Source organism: Ictidomys tridecemlineatus, chromosome 5 (assembly GCF_052094955.1).
Source record: "Ictidomys tridecemlineatus isolate mIctTri1 chromosome 5, mIctTri1.hap1, whole genome shotgun sequence".
NCBI classification, from domain to species: Eukaryota; Metazoa; Chordata; class Mammalia; order Rodentia; family Sciuridae; genus Ictidomys; species Ictidomys tridecemlineatus.
In genome coordinates this window covers 53844938-53871511 of record NC_135481.1, presented here as the reverse complement: position 1 = coordinate 53871511, position 26574 = coordinate 53844938, and the positions used below count along the sequence as shown (strand labels likewise).

At 37.2% G+C, this 26574-nt stretch overlaps 1 protein-coding gene and 1 long non-coding RNA gene across 6 annotated transcripts in view; one reads left to right on the top strand and one right to left on the bottom strand.

The window, feature by feature from the left end:
• Positions 1-26574, top strand: part of Armh4 (armadillo like helical domain containing 4) — a 109437-nt gene that overhangs the window by 1353 nt on the left and 81510 nt on the right. For all 3 annotated transcript variants that reach the window (XM_005322741.5, XM_078049960.1, XM_078049961.1), the window contains exons 2-3: positions 4205-4441; positions 6293-6496. In XM_005322741.5, the coding sequence (XP_005322798.2) occupies positions 4205-4441; positions 6293-6496 (441 nt within the window). The remainder of the gene's footprint in view (positions 1-4204; positions 4442-6292; positions 6497-26574) is intronic.
• On the bottom strand, positions 5532-21713 carry LOC144377797 (uncharacterized). 3 transcript variants are annotated; one of them, XR_013438951.1, is made up of 4 exons: positions 18869-21713; positions 11944-12136; positions 6990-7091; positions 5532-6022 (listed from the first exon to the last, which is right to left on the bottom strand). It is a non-coding gene; the product is annotated as an uncharacterized LOC144377797 (long non-coding RNA). The 3 variants fall into 3 exon arrangements; XR_013438952.1 differs by lacking the exon at positions 6990-7091 and having other exon boundaries at positions 18869-19136; positions 21661-21711; XR_013438950.1 differs by lacking the exon at positions 6990-7091 and having other exon boundaries at positions 18869-21709.

Genomic DNA, 26574 nt, shown 5'->3' with positions numbered 1-26574 from the left:
AAGAAAGAAAAAGAAACAAACAAACTTTGTTTAATTTGGAAATCTTTCAATTTGGCTTTATTTTTTTAATATTTATTTTTTGTTATAGTTGGACACAATACCTTTATTTTATTTTATTTTTTGTGGTGCTGAGGATTGAACCCAGGGCCTTGAATGTGATTGGCGAGTGTTCTGCTGCTGAGCCACAACCCCAGCCCTGGTTTTATTTTTAATGGCAATTTAGAAATAGATTATTAAAGTTTTAATGAATAGCTAAAGTATTCACATCAAATCAATGTGGTGGAGATTACACCAAACTATAACCCCTGCATATAGACAGACCAGGGGTCTATAACTGGGGATAACTTTGCCCACCCCCCACCCCTACTTCCTGCCCAATGGGACATTTAGCAATGTTTGGAGACTTTTTTAGTTTTTATAACTGAGGGTTGCTACTGGTGTTTAGCGGATAGAGGTCAAAGTTGTTGCAGAAACATCCTTTAGTACAGCACCCCCACCCCACCCTCAATAAGGAAGCATTCAAGGAAATATATTAATAGCATTGAGATTGAGAAACCCTGATATAGATGGATAGTTTCCCAACATTTTACAGTGAAATGTATAAGTATACAAGAAAATGTGAAAATGTTAACTATATACTTAAATAGTGTAATAATGTAGATATTTATGTACTCATTGTTGTAAAATGTATTCGCATCTCTGATATTTCTTACAAAAAATCTTTAGGTAAGTATTTATCTCATAGTTTTAACCATATGAGTCCTGTGACTTTATTTACCCCCAAATAAATCATCCAGAAATAAGTGGGGTGGGGGCACATGGATCATCTGCTGACTTGATTCCACATTTCCTACTTTTTCTTGGCCTTTTCATCTGTGAATATGACAAGCTGACAAGCCTTATGTTTGTTTTTGATGGACAATGTTTTTCTTTTATTATGTGTAATTAGTCAGATAATAGTGTTGGGAAGGAGAAGCTTAGCATCGAATGCATTTGCTATTTCAAATTATTTTTGAACATGTGCAATGTTTTACTTGAGCCAAGTAGCTCAATTAGTGGAAAATATCAAATTTATAATATGCTTTATAAAGTGTTATTGGGATTTAATTAGAATGATAGATCATTTGATAAGTGATAAAAGGAAGATTTAATTTTATTTTTCTAATTCATTTTTTTCAAGACTGAAAGAACTGGTATACTGTAAGTTTTCATAGAAACTTCCAAAAAAATGTCTTGTAAATAGACTTTTTAGTGATGTTAAGAAAGTTGGGTTCACATAACTATGAAGATATTAGATATGACTGAACAAGAACATTACTTTAATTATCTGTAACATGTATAAGATGTTTCTGGAGCATTAAGTCAGCCCCAGATTATACATTGTGCAACTGAATCCATGATTCTTATGTACCAGTCTTGTATTAGCTTCTGTAGATAGAGGCTAAAAAGTAAAATGGATTTGATAATTATCTGTTTATTTTGGTTATTGAATATGTTCCTTGGTTATAACCACTTCACTTAACTACAACCTTTTAACAGGCAACTTTTTTTTTTTATTCCCAGAGCAGAGCATGATATTTGGCCAATTGTAGGTGTTCAATAAGCATAAGTTCAATGGCTATATAAATAGAGACCCATTCAGACTGAGATCATTAGATTTGATTGCTTATCTTGTCCAAATCAAACAATTTTTCCGTGTTCTTAGTAGAGAGAGGAACAGTCAATTCCCTTAATTTTCTTGGTGTCTCAGAGTTAGAGAATATGAAAGTTGCTATTATACACAGCAGTAGTTATAGAATAACCAATTTTTTTCTGTTTTCTGAATATTGTGTGTTTTTTTTTTTTCTGAAGGAAATAATCCAAATGCCGATCACTTTAGGGCCCAAAGACTACTGAGGACATTATCTTTTTCAGGGTATGCAATGATTCCTTGGTGTTTTGGACATGATTAAGAGATGAGTATTTTGGGATTATAGTCAGTCCTCAGATTCAGCTGGTTCAACAGGAGATAAGGTTTAAAAAATATTCTATAGTGAGTATTATATTCTTTTTTTCTCTACAGTAAGTAGGAAGAGTGGGAGATGTTGAGAAATTCCTATTACTGATGAAAGTTCCATTCCTATTTCTGGTTCTCTTCTTCAGCAGTTGTTGCTTGTTAAGATGCTATGCATTTTGATATTCTTGTTCTTCATAAAACTATGAACATAGAGCCAGGCATGGTGCTACAATGCCTGTAATCCTAGTGGCTTGTGAGGCTAAGGCTGGAGGATCATAAGTTCAAAGCCGGCCTCTGCAACTTAGTGAGGCCTTAAGCAACTTAGTGAGACCCTATCTCTAAAGAAAATATATGAAAACATGGGCTGGGGATGTGGCTCAGTGGTTGAGTGCCCCTGGGTTCAATCTCTAGTACCCAAAACAAAAACAATAAAACAAAACAAAACAAAACAAATGAAAAACAATTATGAACATAGGCTTTAGATGTATTTTTTACATGTTCTCCAAAATGTTCATTATGCATTCAAAATTGAGGACGATGGGAAGAACACATGCTACTTAAATTGACAAAACTGTATTATTGTTTTTCTTGCGGCAAACAGAGCATTGTCCTAGGTGCTGGAGATACCAAAGGGCAATGACTCCTGGCTGTCAGGAGATGCACAGTCTTAGTGGAAAAAGAGAGAAGAAGGAAAAATCTTAAACAATGGTATAAAGAGCAGATTCAAAACTCAAATAAGAGCTAACTCAATTCCCTTATTCCATAATCAGTTCTATCAAGAGTAAAAATATCTAGAATTCAAAAGAGAAAATAGTCCAAATTGGAAGGAAAGGAAGGATTTTTACCAAAAAGCATACACTGTTTTAAAGCAAATAAATTGTTTATCTTTTTAAAAATTAAGGTAATGAGTTATAGCATGATGTCATTAATGAAAACTTTCTTTGGCTACACCTATAATGTTGTTTTTTCATGTACAACTTATTGAACTTGTTTATATGCTATTTATTTAGAACAAGTATTTTAAAAAAGAGACAATAAGAAATTAAGACAATTAGAAATTAAGTAGATGCTAAGTAGTTGAAATTTCCAGCATAGACCCTCCCTAAGAAGATGGCAAGTCTTTGTCCTTATAGATAGTCTTTAATTATGTATTTAAGGAAAATGCAACATTGTAGAGAAGGTGGACCTGTGACAGATAATGGCTCATTCTATATCTCTGTTTCATTCCCTTTTTGAATCTAAAAGCAAATACAAATATTCTGCAGTGACCACTCCATTTCACTCGTTGGGCATAATTCACACAGTGGTTAAGAGGGCTGGCTGTGTAACTGCAGGCAGCTTCCTTAGGTTTTTCAAACTTAAGTTGTTCTGTAAACTGGGGCAATTTAGATGGTATTTATTGAATAAATAATTTTTTGTTGCTTGTTAAGATGCTATGCATTTTGACATTCTTGTGTTTTACAAAGATTTAATCTTTTACAACTCTATGAGATAGATACTGTTGTTATTCTCACTTTACAGTTAAGTAAACTCAAGGTCAAGATGTTAAGTATGTGATTAGGATCACAGCTAGTAAGTGACTGAGTGAGAATTCAGACCTAGGTAAACTGACTGGCTCATGTTTTGACCTATGTTATTACAGTTTCCAGAGAATAGTGTTATATCCACCTCCCCTTAGTACAAATGGGAGGAAAACATAAGACAATGCACACCTTGCACTTATTACTGTGTGTGTGGCTCATAATAGAAACTCAATAAACATGAGTTATTGTAATATTATTCCTTTATTTTAAAAGGCTGACTTCCCTTTCCTCTTCAGAAATGCAAATGTGAAAATTAATATACACAAATGCTTCTGAGAATTTTTTAGCGTAACTTAGTTCTGTATAATTTGTTTCTTAAAAAAACAATTATGTTAATATTCCAGTGTGGCTGGGAGGGAGCACAGCTGTTGATTTTCCTGCTTTGTTTTGGATTTTATTGTAGTTTTTCACATTAATTTCTCTATCTCTTCTTTAATTGATTCACAACTCCTGAAAGCAGCAGCAGTGACAACATTCATTCATTGGTCTTTTATTTATGAATTCTCCTTTATTTTTCCAAATTATGAAATAGCTCTCTGTCTCCCTGCCCCCTAATTTATTAATTACATAGTGAGCTTAAGGTATGGGAATTTAGCCTATTTTTAAATATTTTTCCCCTTTTAAGACATCGTCACTCAAGAGATGACAACAGCTACTCAAGAACCAGAAGCCACTTTATCCCTGGTGACACCAGAGCAGGTGACCAGAGACAGTGAAGAGACTGAGGAAGGCAAGGAGTCCCCCCTTCTTGCCTCTGATGTACCTGGTGTTACTCAGCTGTCCAGACAATGGGAGCCTCTGGCCACTACAGTGTCAACCACAGCCATCCCTTGGTCTCCCAAAGTTACCCCTGCTGCAGAAGGTAAGTGACAAGGAACAGAATGTGGCAGCTGACTCTATCACCAGCATATAGGCATACACCCCACCTGGAAAGGTGGGAGAACTTTTTTGATTTGCAGAGATATGGCACAGCCTAGAATACAGAGGGCTCATTTCCAAGTAAAACCTCCTGGTGGCTTACCTCTGGGTCCCTGGAAGGCTGGATCTCTTGACAACTGTCTCCTTCTTCTACAAGGCTGCTGTTAGGAGCCAGGGTGGGGAAGGTGAAAACAGCAAGGACCTGGGTGTGACTGTCACTAGCATTTGTGGACTCAAGCCAGTTTCTTAACTTCTGTAAGAACTGTTTTGTTCATTTCTCAATAGTGCCTACTTATAGGTTATTTGGTAGATTTGAAATAATGTGTACAAAGTGCTTTCTGTACAGCAGGCTCCCAAATGCTCTCTCTCTCTCTATATTTTTTGTTTAATATTTATTTTTTAGTTGTAGGTGGACACAGTACCTCTATTTATCTTTATGTGGTGCTGAGGACTGAACCCAGGGCCTCACACGTGCTAGGTGAACGCTCTACTGCTGAACTACAACCCCAGCCCCTGCTCTCATCTCTTAAGGGCAATGAAGTTTTCAAATCTGGCTGATTATCAGAATCATTTGGAAATTTTAACAATTATTTTATTTATTTATTTTTTTTTATGGTGCTGAGGATTGAACTCAGGGCCTTATGTATTCGAGGCAAGCATTCTATCAACTCAGCTATATCCCTTGCCCAATGATTATTATTTTAAAATTGTCATTTATGGATCTCTGTCTCATTGTTGGTCCAAGTAAGGCTTACTTTTAAGTATTTATTGCGCTATTTTTAACAATGTAATAAATAATTTTAATCCTACTTCCTACTCGTCCACCACCTGCAAGCAAATAAAACAAAATGAAAAAACTAAGGCTTTGAAAATAATCTACATGGAACTCCATGACTCTTTGCATCTCAACTTGTTCTTCTCCTGGCTGGTAACTGTCTTCCTAAATCTTGTTTTCATAATTGCCCCCACTGTCTCCCCTCACCCCCAATTTTGTTACATCTATATTTACTTCTATAAGTAAACATTTAAACATCTTAGAAATTGTTTATTTATTTATTTATTTATTTTTGGTACTGGGCATTAAACCCTGAGGCACTTTACCGTTAAGCTACATCCCCAGCATTTTTTTTTTTTTTTTGTGGTGCTGGGGATTGAACCCAGCCATTTTTTATTTTTCATTTGGAGGTAAAGTCTTGCTAAATTGCTGAGGCTGGCCCTGAACTTGTGATCCTCTTGCCACAGCTTCCTGAGTTGTTGGGATTACAGGTATGCACCCCCCATCCAGCATAATTTTTAGAAAAAAAATTTGCTTTTAAGTTTATAAGAGAAAATTGTTCTACAGATGAACTTTTGGGGCTCACAGTTTTTACTTAATATTCTGTGACTAATATCTTCTTCTTGCAGTTCTTTTCTTCAAGGACGGATAACATCCCACCATAGAAATCTATCAGTTCATTCATCCAATCGTGTATCTTAATACATTTCTGTTAAATTTTCTGCCTTTGGTAATAGATTGTGCACCATCCTGCAATAGAATAGATGAGAGATTTAAAATTTAAAAACGAAGTTTTGATTTGAGGCAATGTATTATCCTGGATGATAAAGTGTTTGCTGTGGACAGTGGGATTTATATGAAATGGTAGGGGGAGCTGGTCTAAATACTGAACTTACTGTGTGTGTGAGATATTGGTTTTGTTAATCATATTTTGCCTAAAAGGTGAAAGCACATGTTTACATTTTCCATAATGCATGATGATCATCTTGTGGGTCAAGTCCTATCTCTTGTGTTTGGCAGACCTAACAGACACAGTCACTGGGCCGAGTGAGGATCTGGCACTAGTTTTGGGCTCTCTGGTGACACCCCCTGGAATAACGGTGGAAGTGCCCAGCATTTCTCCAACGTTTCCTGCTTTGGAGGCATCATCTGAGAGAACAGTTCCATCCGTGAGTGGCACTAATACAGCTGCCTCATATGGCCTGGACCAACTTGAATCTGAAGGTATCCCTGCTTTGAATGGAATCTTTCTCAGGGTGGAATGAGTGAGAATCTGAGGAAATGTTTTTGAGAAAAGATTAAGTAGAAGTGTATTCAGTCGGCAGGGCAGATCAGGAGTTTGTAGACTCTGGCCTAGCCAAATCTGGCCTGTTATCTGCTTTTGTATGGTCTGTAAGCAAAGAATGGTTTAAAAAATATTTAAATGATTGAAAAAAATATCAAAATAAGAAGAATATTTTGTGACATGTAAAAGTTATATAAAATTCAAATTTTGATATTCATAAATAAGTAAGGCTGTATTAGTACACAGTCAGGCTCATTTATTTATGTGTTGTCTATGGCTACTTTGTATCATGGCAGCAGAATTGAGAAGTTGTTATAGAGACTAAATGGCCCAGAAAGCCCAAAACATTTAAAATATAGCACTTTACCGAACAAGTTTACAATCTCAGGTATACATTAGTGATTTACAACTGCTGTTGAACATTAGAATTACCTTGGAGGCTTTTCATAAATGTCAATGCTTGAGTCTCTCTCACAGTGATTCAGGTTAAATTGGTATAGGGTAGGATCTGGCATCAACATTTAAAAAGAGTACCTGAGAAGAATCCAATTTTTAGGCAGGATTAAAAATACTTGGTTTAAATGGAAAGGATGAATTTCCTCACTAAATGTCCTTGGATGGAAATTTTATTGTCTATATTTTTTTAAAGATTATGTGTTATTTATTTATTTATTTTTAGTTGTTGATGGACCCTTTATTTATTTATTTATATGTGGTGCTGAGAATTGGACCCAGTGCCTCACACATGCCAGGCAAGTGCTCTACCACTGAGCCACAACCCCAGCCCCTGTCTGTTGTTTTTTAACAACATTGTTCTGTTGATGCTGGGTTATGCCCTCATAGGTAAGTATATTCTTGTATTAGTCAGCTTTCTATCTTTGTGATAATATTCCCCAGAAAATCCACTTAAGAGAAATAAATGTTTATTTTGGCTCATGGTTTTAGAGATTTCAGTCTGAGGTCTCTTGGCCAAATTGCTATGGGCCTGTGATGAGGGAGAACATCATGGCGGGGAGCACATGACAGAGCAGAGCTGCTTATCTCTTGTTAGTTGTGAAGCAGAAAGAGAAAAAGAGAGGGAGGGGAGGGACACGATACACCCTTCAAGGGCATGCCACAGTGACCTATTCCTCCAACTAGACCCCACCTCCTAAAGTTTCCAGTACCTCCCAATAGCCCCAACAGTTGGGGACTAGACTTTTAATTCATGAACTTTTTTTTTTCTTCTTTTTTGTCTCTGGGGATTTAAACCAGGGATGCTTCTACCACTGAGCTACATCCCTGGTTGTTTTTATTTTTTGAGACAGATCTCACTGAGTTGTCTAGGCTGGCCTCAAACTCGCAATCCTCTTACCTCAGCTTTCTGGGGATATAGGTGTAAGCCACCACGCCCAGCAGTACATGAGACACTGGGGGACATTCCAGACCTATACTACAACAATTCTCCTATTTCTCCAATAGGCAGGCTTTTGATGTACTAAGACTGAGAACTTCATGCCAAATTACACTTTCCAAGACTTTGGGTTTGAGCATGAAAAAGATAGTTGGAACACAGCACATCAACCACACAAGATTAGAAATATAAACCATAGTGATGTAATTACTGTAATCAGCATTTTGATAGGTGAACAATACCTGGCTGGAGTTGTAAAATGCCCAGAGAACTGTCATATAGGTAAACTAGTTAGGTAAGCTCTAGGGCACTAAATTAACCACATGTTTGATGTAGTAATGACACATATGTATGTGTTATCTACTGTGGGAAAGGTGGCTTAGCTAGGTTTGCAGGAGACTTTGTTGCAGATTTTCAGGGTAATACTGGTAATGTGCTCACAGAGAAATAAGACATTTTAAGAAAAGCGTGGAGAATTCCACTGTAGAATACTCAGTTAAGAAATGGACCAAAACGGGCTCAGAGGCTAATGCCTCTTGCACTCCACATGAAGATAAATACCATCTGACTTTGATTTTAGTGTGTCATATATCTGTCTGCTCTCCTTGATGCCATCTGGAAAAAGCAGGTTTCCTCAAATTAACCTGAGTTACAGATGACAGCTCTAGTTGGCAGAGCTCATTAAATCACAGGGAAAAATTATATTTGTGAATAATCTATACTTGTGAAACTGCAGTGATTTTCTAAATTTAGTAGATGATGGCAGTTGTATTGAAATATGTTAGAATTTTCCTGGTGTGCCTAAGATGTCCTGGGGCTTTAGTTCTTTTCTTCTACACAGCTCCATTTCAACTTCTTTTTGAGAACATATTTTGTCAGTTTTTGATCTAAATTATGATCCTTGTCAAGGCTTCTGAAAGATATTTTTGGTTAAAAGTTATTCTTCCTGCTACATTGTGGGGCTTAACGTTTGGAAAGAGCACATGATTTTCTCTAAATGGTGTACAGGGTGTGCAATTTATGTTTAATTAGTCTGTATTAATATTATCACAATTAATTTATGCTGGTGAATCTAATGCTTGGAAAGCTGAAGAGAGTGCACTTATTTAACAGATAACCCTACTGTACACTGGTATTTTTTTAGTCAAGGGTTATAAATACAGTTTGAGGTGTTGACTGCTTGAAGCATTTATTTTTTGCTGTACTTGGAATTAAACCCAGGACCTCAAGCAAGCTAGGCAAGCAGTGTACCACTGAGCCACATCCTCAGCCCCAAGGGGCTTAAGCATTTTAATCTACTGTAGGATTATATCCAGAGGAAGAGAGTTTATTTTTATCCAGAACAAAATATTACTTATGTCAAGTTATCTTTAGTTGCCTTTCAAGTTTTAATCTCTGTGATGTGTTGACAAAGGACATAGAAGTCTTTCATTTAAGATGTGTGTTTTATTATGTCATTAATCTCTTTATATGTTATCTTAATGTCTTCCTTCCCACTAGGAGGCAGGAACATTTCTTCAGGGAATGAAGTATTTTTTCTCAATGGGATATGGAAGGGGACATGCCCTTGTTAGATACCAGACACCCATGGACAGAGAACCTTTGTGGAAATTTCTAAATCCACTGTCCTGTTAATCCTCTAGATAAAATTAACAGTCCAAATCAGTCTAAAAATTATAACTACTTGCTGCCCTGTCTTCTTTCCATCTCTCCAACATGATGACTGAAAGGGTAGATTAATTTCCCAGGGCTGCCATAACAAAGTGCACAAACAGGATGGTTTAAAATAAAAGAAATTGCCGGGAATGTTAGTGCATACCTGTCATCCCAGCGGCTTGGGAGGCTGAGGCAGGAGGATTTCGAGTTACAAAGACAGTCTCAGCAATGGCAAGGCGCTAAGCAACTCAGTGAGACCCTGTCTCTAAATAAAATTAAAAATAGGGCTGGAGATGTGGATCAGTGGTTGAGTGTCCCCGAGTTCAATCCCTAGTAATGTGCCCCCCTGCAATAAAAAATAATTAAATAATTACAGAAATTTATTCTTGGGCAGGTCTGAAGGCTGGAGACTCCTGAATTTAGGGATAGGCAGGGCTATGCTCCCTCTAAAACCTCTAGGGTTGGATATGCCCTTGTCTCTTCTAGCTTCTGGCAGCTCCAGATGTTCCATATCTTGTGTCAGCATCACCCTGTCTCTTTCCACAGCCATCTCCTCTCTGGGTCTGTGTTCCAGTTTCCCTAGTTTTTATAAGAACATCAGTCATTGGATTACTGTCCACCCTAATGACCTTATCTTAACTTGATTACATCTGCCAAGACCCTATTTTCAAATAAGGTCAGTTCACAGCTATAACTGGTCAGGACTTGAGCACATCTTTTTTGGGGGTGCAATTCAACACATAACAGGGTTCCAAAGAGTTTGCCAGCTGTTTTTGAAGGTAGATGTGCTCTGCCTTTGGAACACCCACCTGAGTGCTGTGAATTGGTAGAGTGGGAGAGGTTTGGGTGTGTTTTACATTTATTAGTCACTGAAGACAGCCTCTGTAAGTGTGTGTCACCTTGTGCATATTTCATCATGTTTTTTACCTTGTCAGCAAAAATGTAGTTTGATTTTTGAAGGGATAATGGTTTATTTTTCACCTTGCCTGAAACATTTTACTTCATTGTATGAATAAATATTTTCAAGAGAATGGAAAATGCATTCTACTAGGTCTGTATTAATCATTTTTGAAATACAAACATGTCATCAGTGCTCTATTTTTTTATTCAAAATGGGGTAATGACAAATTTTATACATGTATTTATTTATTTGTTTATAAATGAATAAACTAACTTTTAGGCATAATCTCTCTATAAGGTGATTTCCTTCTCTTGTTGAATTTCCTTCTCTTGTCATTCTCTGGACAAAATGCCAATTTAAAATTTCAGATTACTTTTCTTTTGGGTACCAGGGATTGAACTCAGGGGCACTGGACCACTGAGCCACATCTCCAGCCCTATTTTGTATTTTTATGTAGAGACAGTCTCACTGAGTTGCTTAGTGCTTCACTTTTGCTAAGACTGGCTTTTTTGCCATTCTACTGCCTTAGCCTCCCGAGCTGCTGGGATTACAGGCTGTCACCAGTGCACCAGGCATTAGTTTACTTTTGAAACATAGTTGGAACACACTTTCTTCTTCTTTTTTTTTTTGTTAACTGTCTATAACGTATTTTAATACTAATATCAAGTGGAATAGGGCTTAACAATATCTTTTGTTTAAAGAAGTTTCACTTTCTGTGTATTAGAAATCCAACAGAGGTTATCTATTTGTTCTGTTTTTTTTTTTGTATACTCGCATGGAAGATGGAAATTCATCTGTGCTATAAAATTTTAACAATAATCCTATAGGAAAAAGGATATCAGGGTTCAGGGATGTAGCTTAGTGGCAGAATGCTTGCCTAGCATGCATAGATCCCTGGGTTTGAATCTCAGCACAGCAAAAAGCAAAGCAAAATAGAACAAAATAGTCCCCCAAACTCCAAACCAAAAAACCCAAACAATTCAATATTCAGAAAAGTCTAATGGGGATCTGTTTGCACCAGGTAGTAGGTTTCTAAGAATGTGTGGGAGATAGGAGTACAAACAGAGATTTCTCAGTTTTGTGCTTAAGTCTTTGATCTTCCCCCTCACCCCTGTCTTAATATCTGGAAAGGGAAAACCACCTGGTGCTCGCCATGGTGCTGAAAAAATATACAGGAAGATGAATTTGATTGTACTCTCTCAGGATGACTCTGGTTTGTTTATTGCTCTGTTACAAGCCCTCGCTAATTGCTGAGGTTAAATTCGAGTGTTTCAGAAACCATGACTCCTTGGTCTGATTGTTTCTATTTACTATCTTTCTGTGAGTATAAGTGTTGGGTGTTGAGGCCCATGTGATTATCCCAAACTATTCCCATTCCCTCCCCTGTTTCAAAAGTCCCATTTATTACAGACTGATACTAGTTGACTCATACTTACTGGGAGATTAATTATTTTTTAACATATGAAGAGATTTAATTCTTGGAATCAGAGAAGCCATAGCTAACTTTAAGAAATGCCTTTTAAGGGCTGGGGATGTGGCTCAAGCGGTAGCGCGCTCGCCTGGCATGCGTGCGGCCCGGGTTCGATCCTCAGCACCACATACCAACAAACATGTTGTGTCTGCCGAGAACTAAAATAAATAAATAAATAAATAAATAAATAAATATTAAAAATTCTCTCTCTCTCTCTCCTGTCTCACTCTATCTTTAAAAAAAAAAGAAATGCCTTTTAAATAAATATAAGACCAAATATATTCTTCAATTTTGTTTTTTTCTTTTCTGACCATTTTTTTTCTTGCCTTTAGCAAACTGTTTTGGCTGTCTTTATATTTAGGTTTTAAAACAGTATGTTTTTGACACTTTTTCCATCCAGGCAACATAGGTGGGGCAGAAAACTATCATTATTCTGTCACTCATTGTTTAATCTGCTTCAGTAGCATTCACTTTCCTTTCTTCATGTGTATGTGTGTGCATGTACCTTCATGGTTGGCTGGCTCCAAAGCACATCACAGTGGGAGGGTGTGGCAGAGTAAAGCTGTTCAGCTCGTGGCAGCCGGAAAGGAGAGAGAAAAAGAGAGGGAGAGTGAGGGAGAGGGAGAGAGAGAGAAGAGTCAGGGACAATATATAATCCCCAAATCTACCTCACCGACCATGCCCACCTGCCTACAATTTTCACCTCCACTAATATATGTTCAGATTATGAATCCATCAAATAAATGACTTAATCTCCCCAATGAGGTTGAAGCCCTCATGATCCAGTCATTTCCTAAAAAACTTACCTCTGGACATTGCTGCAATGGGTACCAAGTCTTAAAGGATGTGAGCCTTTGGGGGACATACTAGATCCAAATCATAACAGCTCTGGTGAACAAATAAAGGTGACCTCTCTCCTTCCTTATCTGGGGATCTCCATTCTGTCTCTTTCTTTCTTCCTACTGATAACTTAGGAATTTCAGGAGAAAGTCATATTGACAAGTGTGCTTTCATTCATTTGGCTGAAATAGTATTTTTGGCAGCGTGGTGGCCTTCAATTGGTAATGAAGTCAATATGCCGTGTTTTCTTTTATTGGTTAAGAAGAAACCAGTTGGGAGAGGCTTTTTTTTTTTTTTTTGGTACTGGGAAATTGATCCCAGGGGTGCTTGACCACTGAGCCACATCCCAAGACCTTTTATTTTTTATTTTGAGACAGGGTCTTCCTAAGTTACTCAAGCCCTCGCTAATTGCTGAGGTTGGCTTTGAATTTGTGATCCTACTATCTCAGCCTCCCAAGCCGCTGGGATTACAGGTGTGTACCACTGTGCCCAGCTACGGAGATACATTCTTTAAGTGGCATGAAGAAGTTTCTGAGATATTTTCTGTAAAACTCTGGTGAGAAAACTAAAGAGTCCATGTAATTTTATGAGAGAATCTGCCCTTCATCCACACTGTAATTCACACATTTTTTTTGTCTTCTCAATAAGTATTCATTTTCAGAATATTTTTCTGTTATTTTATCGGTCCTCATGGGACTTTTCAACTTAGAGGGAAGCTAGAAAGAATGAGTGAGTGAAAGGGTATTTCAAAATTCTATCTTGAGGCTATATTTATTTATTTATTTTAATATTTATTTTTTAGTTGTAGTTGGACACAATACCTTTATTTTATTTTATTTTTATGTGGTGCTGAGGATCGAACCCAGGGCCTTGCACATGCTAGGCGAATGCTCTACCACTGAGACCCAACCCCATCCCCTCGAGGCCCTATTTATAAAGCCAAGTTTATGAGATTTACTTTGGTGGCTGTGATGTGTATTCAGTGTTGAAATCCATGTACTGTGTGATAAACTTGCACTGTTCCTTGTTCCTTTTGATTTTGTTGTGTGAGGTTAAGAGTGTTTAATTACGTTGAGAATGGGCACAAGTTTTGACTTTGTTCTTGAAAAAGCTTTGCTTTCTGATTTATTTATTTATTTATTTTTGGTGCTGGGGATTGAACTCAGGGCCTTGGGCATGTGAAGCAAACACTGAACCAACTGAGCTATAATCCCCAGCCTTCTGGTTTACTTCTCTTTCAATTACAGAACCTCTTAAATGATATACAAGTGGGGAAAATGTGGAAAGAGTATAGTGGAATATATTCTTTGATTTTAATGTTGATTTATATTCTGACATACCCCACCTCCAGATGTCTGTTTTGGTGAGAATAATGGGGATTAAATTTTTAAAGTTGATAACTCTGTTAACATGGAAACACAAAACACTTAATACTTATTGTCCAATATGTTAGGAAGGGATGAGATTTTTTTTCTTGTTTTCATCTATGCATGATTTTCAGGTGGCACATATGACCAATTATGAAACAGAAAATTGCTGGTGATTTTGGTTATTGACTGATTTGTGCGATGACACTTGATTGTCTTGTCCTGACATTGTTGTGCTTTCTTTCGAATTTATGACAGAGCTTCATCTTTTTTTTTTTTGGTTGTGGATAGTCACAACACCTTTATTTTTTTTTTTTTTTTAAAGAGAGAGTGAGAGACAGAGGGGGACAGAGAATTTTAACATTTATTTATTTTTTTCTTAGTTCTTGGCAGACACAACATCTTTGTTGGTGTGTGGTGCTGCTGAGGATCGAACCCGGGCCGCACGCATGCTAGGCGAGCGCGCTACCGCTTGAGCCACATCCCCAGCCCCAGAGCTTCATCTTTAAGCACCTGTGTGCTCTGTAGGTTAGTTAGTTCAGTTGATTCCTTAGCACTCAGGGTGCTCATCACATTTGTTAAAAATATTCACAGGGCCAGCAGTGTTTCAAAAATATTTAAAATCAAGATTGTGATGTATTGCCATAAAGCTGTGTTCACAAATTCTGCTTTCGAAGCAAGACAACTGACATTCACTGATTTTTTTCTGGTAACCTTTCTTAGCACAGGGAATTCAATTATTGGTAGCATCAAAATTAAGTTAGCATTGCTGTAGAGTTGGTTCCCCTTTTTTTTTTCCTTGGTGCCTTTCTAGCCCAGCTCAGTACTACTCAGTAAAGTCACCCTTAAACCCTCATAAAATTATACATAATGGCTCACGATGACAAAAGGATTTAGCTTTGCATATATTCTATGTTTTTATTTATTCATTCATGGGTGCTCTTACCAAGTATTTGGTGGTTAGAATAATGCCCAGAATAATTAGGAGTGGATCTTGGCTTTAGGAATTACAGGTTTTAGAAGAGGTAAAGTAGATACATAAATAAAAATGCAAGGTGGAAGGCGAAAGTATTATGAAAAAACACATAAAGAGGACATTTAGAGCTGGGAGAGAGACTTGAGCTCCAGCTTAGAGAAACATGGAGTAGATGTATCTGCTTGTGCACGTGTGTGTAAGTATTTATCAGGGGTGTTTCTATAGATAAATTTGTATGTGTGTGTATCTTTATCTATAGATACATATTCATCACTTATTGATATTTATAGAAGAATAAATGGTGACAAAAATAAGAAAAAATTCTAAAAGATGGTAAATGGATAACACCTACACCACACTAGTGATGGATTATTTCAGAGACATATAGTCAAGCAAGTTTTTCCTAATTTATCTGGTTGCTTATATTATTCTTTTTAAGGTGTGGTACCAGGGATGAACTCAGGGGCACTCCATCATTGGGCCACCTCCCAGCCTGAGGCTGGCTTTGAACTCGTGATCCTTCTTTCTCAGCCTCTGAAGCTGCTGGGATGACAGGTGTGAGCCACTGCACCTGGCTAAATGAATTATTTTTAAAATTTTTTTTTAGCTGTACAGACACAATACCTTTGTTTGTTTTATTTATTTTCATGTGGTGCTGGGGATCGAACCCAGTGCCTCACATACTAGGCAATTGCTCTACCACTGAGCTACAACCCCAGCCCAATGAATTATTCTTTTTTTTTTCTCAATGAGTTATTCTTGAAGAATAGCTTTTAATAACAGAAACAACTGCTTTTCAGTGTAGAAGAGGCAACCAGGTGCCTCAGGTCAACAGAGCTCTGATATATAAGAAACCATACTGTTTCTCTGGAGAGGGTTGTTCAGATCCCAGGCAAAAGCATTAGTTCCAAATGACTAATCTAGGCCCATACTCAAGGGTTGAGAGTCCCTGTGGGGGCAGTTCGAAGCAGGGCTTTCTGCATGTGGTGATTTTTGTGCAGTTGTTGAAGCAAATACAGAAGTATAAAATGGATTGCAGACATTTTGAAGGTATTTTATGTTTGAAGAAAAATAAGCATTTTTCAAGGCATGATTGTTTTCAATATGAGAATAAACATGTAAATATTCTTTTACTGGTGAAAACATGAGAATTTTATTGCTTTGGAATACAATTATACGTCTAAAAAGGTATAAAATAGGGCAAGGAGGTATCAGTTGCACTGTGTTTGACTATATTCACCAGGAACAAATTTCTCTCTGATCTTGGGGCTAACTAACAAGCTCCTAGGCTCTGTGCTCTCTCTAGGAATATTTTTTTTTTTTTTTTTTTTTAAATCTAGTCCCAAAGCACTGGGCCAATTTTTCAGGCAACTTGCCAGGTTTTCTGGCATCTTAGCTCTTGGCTCAATTCCTGTATGGAAGGTAATTTCTTATTTTTTCCTCATCACATAGAAAAGGAAGAACAAGATGTAAATTTCTCCCAGTGTCCACCACCAAGTAGCAATTGCCCATCCCTCTGTATATACTGTCTGTCCTCTTTCCAGATTGGACACACCTTTAATCCCTAGGCAAGTGAGCATCTGCTGACTGCCATGATTAACACCACATAAATCCCACCCTTCAGAGGAAGTTCCATCTCTGTTAGAAGCCTGATTTATTTCTAATCAGTACAACACTGTTCTCACCACACAAGAAATATATCTATAATAATGGGTCATTCTGTCGTGTTCTATAGCAGATAATACTCAGAGCTATGATGTTCCATAAACAAAGGTCAATGAGTTAAAATTAGGGGAACCAGAAGGAGAAAGAAACAGTCCAGCTCAAACTTGTCTATGAAGCTCTCAGACCACCCATCATGCAGTTACGAGTGGGAGATAACTCTGCTTCTGGTCTCAAGTGAATATTGACTCAACATTTAGCATCTTCAGACCTAATTTTTTTCCATCTATAAGGCAGATTGATTGATGTTTTTATCTCTTGGCTTATTGTATTTAATGAGATCTTGTATATAACGTTCTTAGCACAGTTTTTTAAAAAAAATTAATTAGTTCCAATTTGTTATACATGACAGCAGAATGCATTTCAGTTCATAGCACACAGGTGGAGCACAATTTTTCATTTCTCTGGTTGTACACAAAGTAGAGTCAGATGTTGATCTCATTCCACCATCTTTCCTACCCATATCCTTTCCTTTCCCCTCTTTCCCCTTTGCCCTATCTGAAGTTCCTCCATTTCTCCCATCTTAGCAGTTTTTGACATGGAGTAAAAATAAAAACATAATGTGACTTAGTTTTATGATTGCTGACTCCATTTCCTTAATATTATACATCATTTATCATGTGCTACTAGGTATTGATTGTTGTAATGAAATACATCCTCTCCTTGCAACCATGGGCCAGAGGCTGGGTAGATAATGTTAGCAAGCAAGGAGGAAGGTGCAGAAGACAGTAGGAAATATTGCCCGAGAGAGCTCACGCCCCTTCTGAGCCAGACAGGTTCTGTTTGTATTGTTGCCAGGAGGAGAATCTGAGCTCAGTGATTCCAGGTCTCTGAGTCTTTCCAAGATAAGCTGAGCCTTCTGATTTTCATGTAGAATATTTTGATATTTTTAAAAGTATTGTGAATCAGTTCCATAGTTTACTTATTCTATTTTATTTTTATTACTCTGCATACCCCAAATGAACCTGCCTTCCCAGACACTGACCATCAATTTGTAACCTCTTAACTGAATTCTCTACAACTTGCTGAAGAACAGGATTGGATCTTTCTTGTTAGTCATGTGCACCTTGGCCTGTTGATGTGAGGGGTTGGGTATATGATGATCCATGGTTAAGTGCCTGGTTTTACAACCATAGTCTCATTTAACTGATGTGCCTCCTGCTTGCCTTGCCTTGCTTGTTGTTAAATTTAGTGCTTTTGTGGGCCTGAAATTGAGTACTTTTTATGTGAATGAAGCAGCTGTTCTCAATCACAATCTACTAGTAATTCCATAACATTTTGCTTTGATTTCTTGGGAAATATTGAAGGGTTCTATTTTAACTTACTCTCTCTTTCTTTCTTTCTTTCTTTCTTTCTTTCTTTCTTTCTTTCTTTCTTTCTTTCTTTCTGTACTGAGGATTGAAGCCAGGGGTTCTCAAACCACTGAGCCACATCCCTGGCCCTTTTAATATTTTATTTAGAGACAGGGTCTTGCTGAGTTACTTAGGGCCTCACTGAGTTGCTGAGCTGGCTTTGAACTTGTGATCTTCCTGCCTCAGCCTCCTGAGCCACTAAGATTCCAGATTTGCATCACCATGCCTGGCCTCTATATTATTTCATTTATTTCTCACAGAAATCCATACTGACATCTGCACTCAGTTAGGTAAGAGGAACTCAGTAAACTTAAGTATGCTTTAGACCCACCTTGGGAAGCTAGAGTGGGAGGGAGGGAAAGAAAGGAAAAGTAGGTTAAGGGAGATCTTTCTCTGAAAGTGTCATGGGTGTGAGGATCTGGGCATGGTGATCTCAGTGACTCAGGGTGCTGAAGGGCAGGAGGATCATACATTCCAGGACAGCCTAGGCAATTTAGACCTTGTCTTAATATAAAAAAGGGCTGGGGGTATATAGCTTCTGCTGCGCGACCAGCACACTAGCTTCATACGATAGGTTCTGAACATAGAAATTAACTAGTGAGATCAAAATAAAGACACATAAACTCAATTTACCTTTTTCTTGCCCAGCTCAGAGACAGCTCTTCCCGGCTCCTGCCCGGAGCCACCTGATGTGGTAGCGAGGTTTACACAAGAGACCAGCAGGAGAGAGAGAGAGAGCACGCCAGAGAGTGGGCTTTTATTGGGGAACAAAAAATTCAGGGGAAAGTTCCATCCAATGAAGGTTTTTTATGTGAAAAGAGACAGCATTCCAAGGTCAGGGTCAGTGATTGGTTTCAGGGTCAATGGTCAGTCACATCCCCACACGGATAGGCTCTCACACCTAGAAAGGGTGGGGATAAAGCTCTGACACAGCTGGCCTGAGCGCCTCACACCCAGTCAGGGAGGTACCCAATCACGTGTGAGAACCGCTTCCCACAATAGCTCAATAGAGTGTTTGTCTGGCATGCCTAGTGCTTGCCCTGGGTTGGATCCTTGGGGGGCGGGGGGTACAAAAAACCAAAAAACCCCAAAAAACAAAACAACAGCAACAATAACAACAACAAATGAAAAAAAAAGTTATAGAAGCAAATTTTGTACAAGGGACATTCCCCCTGAAGTCATTAGGCCACTATGACAAAAACATGTAGGTGGGTTTTTCTTTTTTCCTTTTAAAAGTTGATATACTCATTTGAAACATTTATGTAATTTAAATTAATAAAATTGTATTTGAGACCTATAAAGGCATTAATGCTTATTTTGGAGAGGAAGATAATTAAAATACTGTTGAGTTTATTTTTGTTTAATCAATGTATCGAGTGGTTATTTCAGGCAAGGCACAATGCTGGGTCATGAGGGGGTGGGTCCAAAGATGAATAAGACCAAATCTCTGCTTTCAAGGAGCTAAAGGCACACAGGCATGATAAAAAAACAAAAACAAAAACAAACAAACAAACAAAAAAAACAAACACATATATTTCCAAAAATTAACCCTCAGTTTGGTTAAGTCAAGTCACATTTTACATGAAGGGAAAATCTACTTTTATACGTATTTTTGGAAAATCAATAATCAACCTAACCAATCTATAATTTATCTTTTGAGGGTATGTGGGTTTTTATATACAAGCTTCGTATGTTTGCTTAAAGCAGATGTTCCTTTAGGGCTACAAAATTGCTGAAAAGAAGGGTTTTATTTCAGATATCTCAGAATTTATAGATGCAATATTAATATAGCTCTTAGTTTCTCTGTATAGCACCCTTGAGAGATAGAATAGTATTGCCCTAGTCTCATTTTCCAGAGGGAAATATTTCAGCAGCCGTTATCTGAATCGAAAGTGAATTGTTTAATGAGCAGGAGTTAGACTCTAGCTTATTATTGTTGGAGGACTCTATTAGGATAACTCAGTTTAATTAGGGGAAGGATTTATTGAAGATAATGGAGAACACGCAATTATATGAGGTCAAGGGGATTAGGTAGTGAGTAGGAAATGTGAGTGTAGTTGTGTGGACTGTGACTCTTAGCTTGTTACCCAGATAGAGAGATGACATTATCAAGAGCAAAATACTCATATAAAAGAAGATAATGTTAAATGAAATAAGAAAATATTCTAATATCTATCTGAATCTAGTACATTTTACAACTGATATTTGAAGCAGACGGATGCTCTTGCCTCAAACCATTTTATTTTGTCATTAATGTATGTTTTCAGTATTGTTAAAGGTTAGATTTGAGGACATTTTAAATTATTACATTTTATGTTACAGTTACTGGGAAGTTTGAACTTTAGAAAAATTTTTCAGAAAATGGCATAGATTTATATGGGAGATTTAAAAATTATGGTGATAAATATTTAAGAGAAAACTGAAGAAACTAACATAAACGTTTGAAGAAGGTTATATTTAATGAATAATATCATTTGAGATTTTATCTAATTTTAAAAGGCCCCTGGTTATAGTTGCTCTTATGAATATTTGAAATTGGAAAATTTGAAAAACAAATAAAACTCCTACTCAACTTGTTGGACTTACTTCAAATGAATATAATAGAGATACTTTTGAAAAGTACATTATCTGAGGGCTGGGGAAGTGCTCAGTGATAGAGTTCTTGCCTAGCATGTACAAGGCCTGGGTTCAATCCCTAGTACCATCAAAAAACCAAAATGAAACAAAAAGGAAACAACAACAACAAAAAGGTACATAATTTGAATTTCAACTTCAGACAGAAAATTCTGATGGACTGTAACATAGCAAATAACCAGATCTTGGGTAAAAGACGCATTAATGCATAGATGAAATTACAAGTAGTGAGAAAAGATGTATTAATGCATAGATGTACTTGTTAGCTTGGTTTTGGGGAGGAAAAATATAAAATCTCCAAAAAAAAAGCATGCCCAATGAAGATCCATAGGTTTTCCACAGATTAAAATCAAGCAACTGTGAAATTTGTAATAAAAAGTCAACAAATTAATAAGGAAACAAACCCCCACAACCGAGAGTCAGCGAAATGACAAATGATCCGTTGGCCTTTTTTACCCAGGACCTTAGATACTAAAATTACCAGACATAGAATATAAAATAACCTTATGAAAGAGGTCTCAAGAAACGAAAAATGAAATCATAAACATGAACAAGTAATAAGAGATTTTAAAAAATGACCCAGAAGATTTTAAATAATAAACAAATAAGACATTTAGAAATATAAACATAACTGCTGAAAACAAACACGTAAATGATGAGTTAAATACAACAGAAAAAGAGAATTAATGAACTGGAGGATCAATTTGAAGACATCATGGAGAATGCAGCATAGAGACAAGTTCGATATGAAAGGAAAGCTAAGCTATGTGGGGAACAGAGTGAGAACTCACTGTGTGCCTCATCAAGGTCCCAGTATGAGAAGGAACAAAGGACAGAAGAGAGAGAAGATGTGTTGTGCTAAAGACTGAACGTTTTTCCAGAACTGAAACAAAACAGGAACTCACGGACACAGGAAGCACAACATGTACCACCCCAGAGAAATAAATCATCAGAAATGCAAAAACAAGTCCTCAAAGGATGTACAGCAACATTATTGGAAAAAGTGAAAACTTGGAAATACTCTCAATAACCATCACCAGCAGAATGGATAGATAGAGTAGTGGTATGTTAATACAATGAAATATTCTATGCCACTCAGGAATGAATGAATGATTGCTGCATGAAACAATGTGGGTGACTCTTATAATGAAAGAAGCTAGACACGAAGAAACATATACTGTATGGTTCCATTTATGTAAATTTCAAACACTGGGAAATCTAATCTATGGCATTACAAGTCAGGATAATGGTTACATTTGGAAAAGCAAGGGAAGTAGGAAGGGGGCTTCTGGGACAATGGAATGTTTCTTTTAAAATCTGGATGGTGGATGTATTCATCTGTTCACTTTGTAGTAGTTAATTAGGCTACACACTTGTGATTTGTTAACTTTTAATTTATATTTTATATGCCAATAAAAAAATTAAGCTGGGTGTGATGGTGCACACCTATGATCCCAGCAACTTGGGAGGCTGAGGCATGAGGATTACAAATTCAAGGCCAGCCTGGACTATTTAAAATAATCCAAATTCAAGTATTCTAAAAACATTTTTAATGACTGGTAAGATAGTGATTAAATTTAGTTTTAAATATGCATGGGAAAAATTTAAAAGTAATAGGTGAAAAAAAGAATAAAGAAATGCAATAGTAGAATTACAATTGAAGAGTCCCAACATATTCAGTAATTTCAAATGACATTTAAGGGAAGAAGGAAGTTAAGAAAGGAACATACAGAGATGCAGCAATGTTAATTGCATTCTAATTCTTAAATGGAATGTTGAGTTCTCCAGGGTTCATTATATTATGAATATTAATAATATAAATATTGTTGAGTGCATATGTATATGCTATTTATATTAATATTTATGTTATTAAGCTTCAAAATTCATATGTACATATAAATATGTATTCTCTTGAATTTTTCTAACATTGCATAATAAAAGTGTAAATACACTTGGCAGGAACATTTCAGATTTTGAAAGTATGGAATTCTGTAAGTTCTGAGTCTGCCTAACGTTGTAAACTATTGCATTTTGTGTTCTGAAATTTCTGTGGTTCTTCAGCACCTTCTGGTCCTGGAGAGCCATCTGCTGGAGAGTTGCTTCATATCCTCAGAACAGGTTAATTTTCCCCCCTAGTTTTGCATTCAGTTTGATGACCAAGTTAAAAAGAAAGAAAGGAAGAAAGAAAAGCGATAGGGGTTCCCACGGGCCAGCACAGGGTCTTTTAGAAAAATACCACCAGCATGTGTGAGGGTCAGGCCCTTCAGAGGGAGAGCGGAGGCGAGGACATGCTCAGTCTGTGTCCAAGAAAGCTACTGTTTCTTTTCAGGGTATTCTTCCACATGCATTGTTTCCCTTAGGTTCAGTTTTAAACGTAGGAAAGGGAAGGAAAAGGTCTGAAAAGAGAGATTTGACTCATAAAACTAATGAATAAATAAACAAGCAAACGGTGAGCATTTCAAATGATCATTGCCACTCTAAGAAGGTGCGGATACAGGTGAGATGCTGTTCTGTAAGCCAAGGATAGGTGGAGCATCCTGGGAAACACGTGTCACCGTTCTAGATCTTACTCCTCCCATTGTCAGGATGACACATTTTAAGGATTCTTGCCGCCTTAGACACATTTGAACAGCCTGGAAATGCTGTCTATTTGTCTGTCTACCTTTTGGAGATCTAAAAATGTCTAAGCCATTATAAAAATGCAGTTAGAAAACTGAACGCCATAGATAGGTCCTGCCTATGAAACCAAAAATAGATTTTGTAGCAACCTATTCTTAATGAAATTGAAACTTGGTTTTTGTTAGTCTTAGGCAGAAATGTTTACATGGAATAAAGAAATTGGACCTGTGCCAGAAGCACTGGTGCAGCCTGTAACCTCAGCAGCTTGGGAGGCTGAGGCAGGAGGATCTTCAGTTCAAAGGCAGCCTTAGCAATTTCTACCATCTCATAAACAAACAAACAAACAAACAAACAAACAAATAAATAAATAAATAAATAAATGTCTTTGGGTTCGATACCTGGTACCAAAAAAAAAAAAAAAAAAAAAAAGGGAAGGAGAAAGAAAGAAAATGGGTTTGACCTAGAGAAGCAAAAATCTTGGGTTTAAACAAACTCATGTTAAGATTTACTATGATATTATTTGAGCACACAAGGTAGTTGTTTGACCAGCTAAGTAGCCTGTGAGTAAAACAAAGCTCAAAAACTTGTTCCCTGTTTAGCTAACAATGTACATTTGAAGGATAATGCCTGCAAAGCTTTTGAGCTCTTCAGAAGAAAAGCCCCAGTAAGTACTCACAAAGCATTGTTGTGAGTTATGATGCAGCTTTTAAAGAGATTCTGTCAGAGAGAGGCCAGGCAGATGAAATTGGCTTAGCGTACAGTCTAGACACATTTTTCTTCCTGTCACTTGCAGCAGGACATTTCTCTGTTTGAGCTCTGGTTATTCCTCTTAATATCACCAAGCCTCTTTAGCCACATGGCACTTGAACCTGACATTGCTGTTTAATATTTTACTCTTTCATTTTTAACTGTTTCAGTTCACAGCAAGCACAACAATCTGGAATGGAGCCATGTTTTAGTCTCTGTAGTCTCTGTTGCATGCTGAGCTGTCTACTGTCTGAACATTCTGATACCTAAATTAGGTGTTTCACTATTAAATTAGGTGTCAGAATTTTTTTTTTTTTTAGTAGTGGGGATTTCATCCAGGGGTGCTGTACCTCTCAGCCATACTTTGGCCCTTTTTATTTTTTATTTTGACACAGGGTCTCGCTAAGTTACTTAGAGTCTCCCTGAGTCACTGAGGCTGGCTTTGAACTTGTGATCCTCCTGCTTCAGCCTCCAGATGTGCTGGGATTACAGATGTGTGCCTCTGCACCTGGCTAGGTATCAGAATTCTTTTTTTTCTAATATTTATTTTTTAGTTGCAAATGGACGCAATACCTTTGTTTTTATTTATTTATTTTTATGTGGTGCTGAGGATTGAACCCAAGGCCTTGCACATGCCAGGCGAGTGCTCTACCACTGAGCCACAACCCAAGCCCATAGGTATCAGAATTCTTGACAGTGGACATACTAGCAAGAGCATCAGGTTGAATGGATTTTTCCTGTAGCATCCTCACCAAGATCAAGACACCAAGATCTTGATCTTGGTGAGGATGCTACAGGAAAATCCATTGGTTCCGTGGTAATGAAGCTTGGCCAGTGCTGACTGTTCATTCTGAATTCAGTGGGACCCCCTGAGTTTTTGAGGGGATGCTGGTTCAACAGGAGTGAAAAGGGAACTTGGGCAGCGTATGTCATGTGTTTGGGTGTGAGAACAGTGCAGTTTGGTGGGAGGATTTTGCCCACTCAGATGCCATCATGCCCTCTGAACGATGCCAGTTCCACTGTGTGGTGTTATGCAGTAATAAGCATCCAGTCAACCTAGGAAAAAGACATGTCAGTTCTGAGGATGTGCTTCCCATCCCAGGTGACATGACCGGAAGGAACTTCTCCCACTAAACTCTCTGAACTTGCCCTTCTCAGGGTGCAGTCATTTTTAGGGACTCTCAGGACAAATACAACTTTAAGTCTTTGAACCTTGTTAACTGATGTTGGTATGCGAGATGTATCTGTTTTTCATGTTTCTTTGTAGACATTCGATATTTTTTCTTGTGCCATCTTTGTAGGGAATAATTTGCGTGTGTGTGTGTGTGTGTGTGTGTGTGCATACACACGTGTGTGTATGTTTACCTTTACCCATGTGCTTATTTGAAATTCAGATAAACAAAGATAAAATGGGGATTTATTTTTTAAAAATTTTGAAATTCAGAAAGACTTAATCTATAACCTTTATGACTTTCCAGTGTCATTTGAATGATCTCTTCCTTCAGTTTTAGAATTTTAGATCAGGGATCTTGTTACTGTTTTTGGCACAATTTTGTTTGCTGAACATTTATGGCATAGCATTGCCCTTTGTGTTCAGAGGTGTTTATGATGTTGTTTCTCTTGGGTGTACTCGTTGGAAGATCTGCCTTTCTCTTCAGTTCCAATGAACAGAAGAAGAACACATAGCACTCTGGTTTGTTTTACACCTGTTGGTCTTACATTTTTGTCGCATGAACTGCAAAGTAATGTGTTACTGCTTGTTTGTTAATTGTTACTCTGTGTTTCCTGAGAGCTGGGTTTTACAAAAACTGCATATATCTTATTTTATCCATTTATTCATTCACTCAACAAATGCTTCTTGAATACTGACGACTGCCAGGCAATTTACTAGTCATTGGTAATACCACAGAATATAAGACTATCCTTCCTTTCCTCAATGATTTCCCACTTTTCTTGGGTCAAGCTGCTATAAAAGACATTATTTTCCTAGTATTAGAAAAGGTGTTTTGGGTCTGTAATAGTAGTCAGTGTTCCATTGGTATTTGAAGCAAGGTAATATATGACTAAAGATGTTTAATGGCTACAAAGTGATTGTAAAAAAAAAAGAATATTTTCTGGCAGAAAAAAAATAAAGGTAGACTAAAACAGCAATCTGATTCCTATAAGGCTCATCTTCCTATTTTTCGACATGGTTACTGACACTTCCTTTTTATTTATTTTTCTTGACACTTCCTTTTTTACAGCTATCTTTGTGTGTGCTCTGTTATTTTTACCGATATTTTAAGTACAAATAGTTAATCTAAGTTGCTTCATGCAAAAGGATGAGCTTGATCGTACCA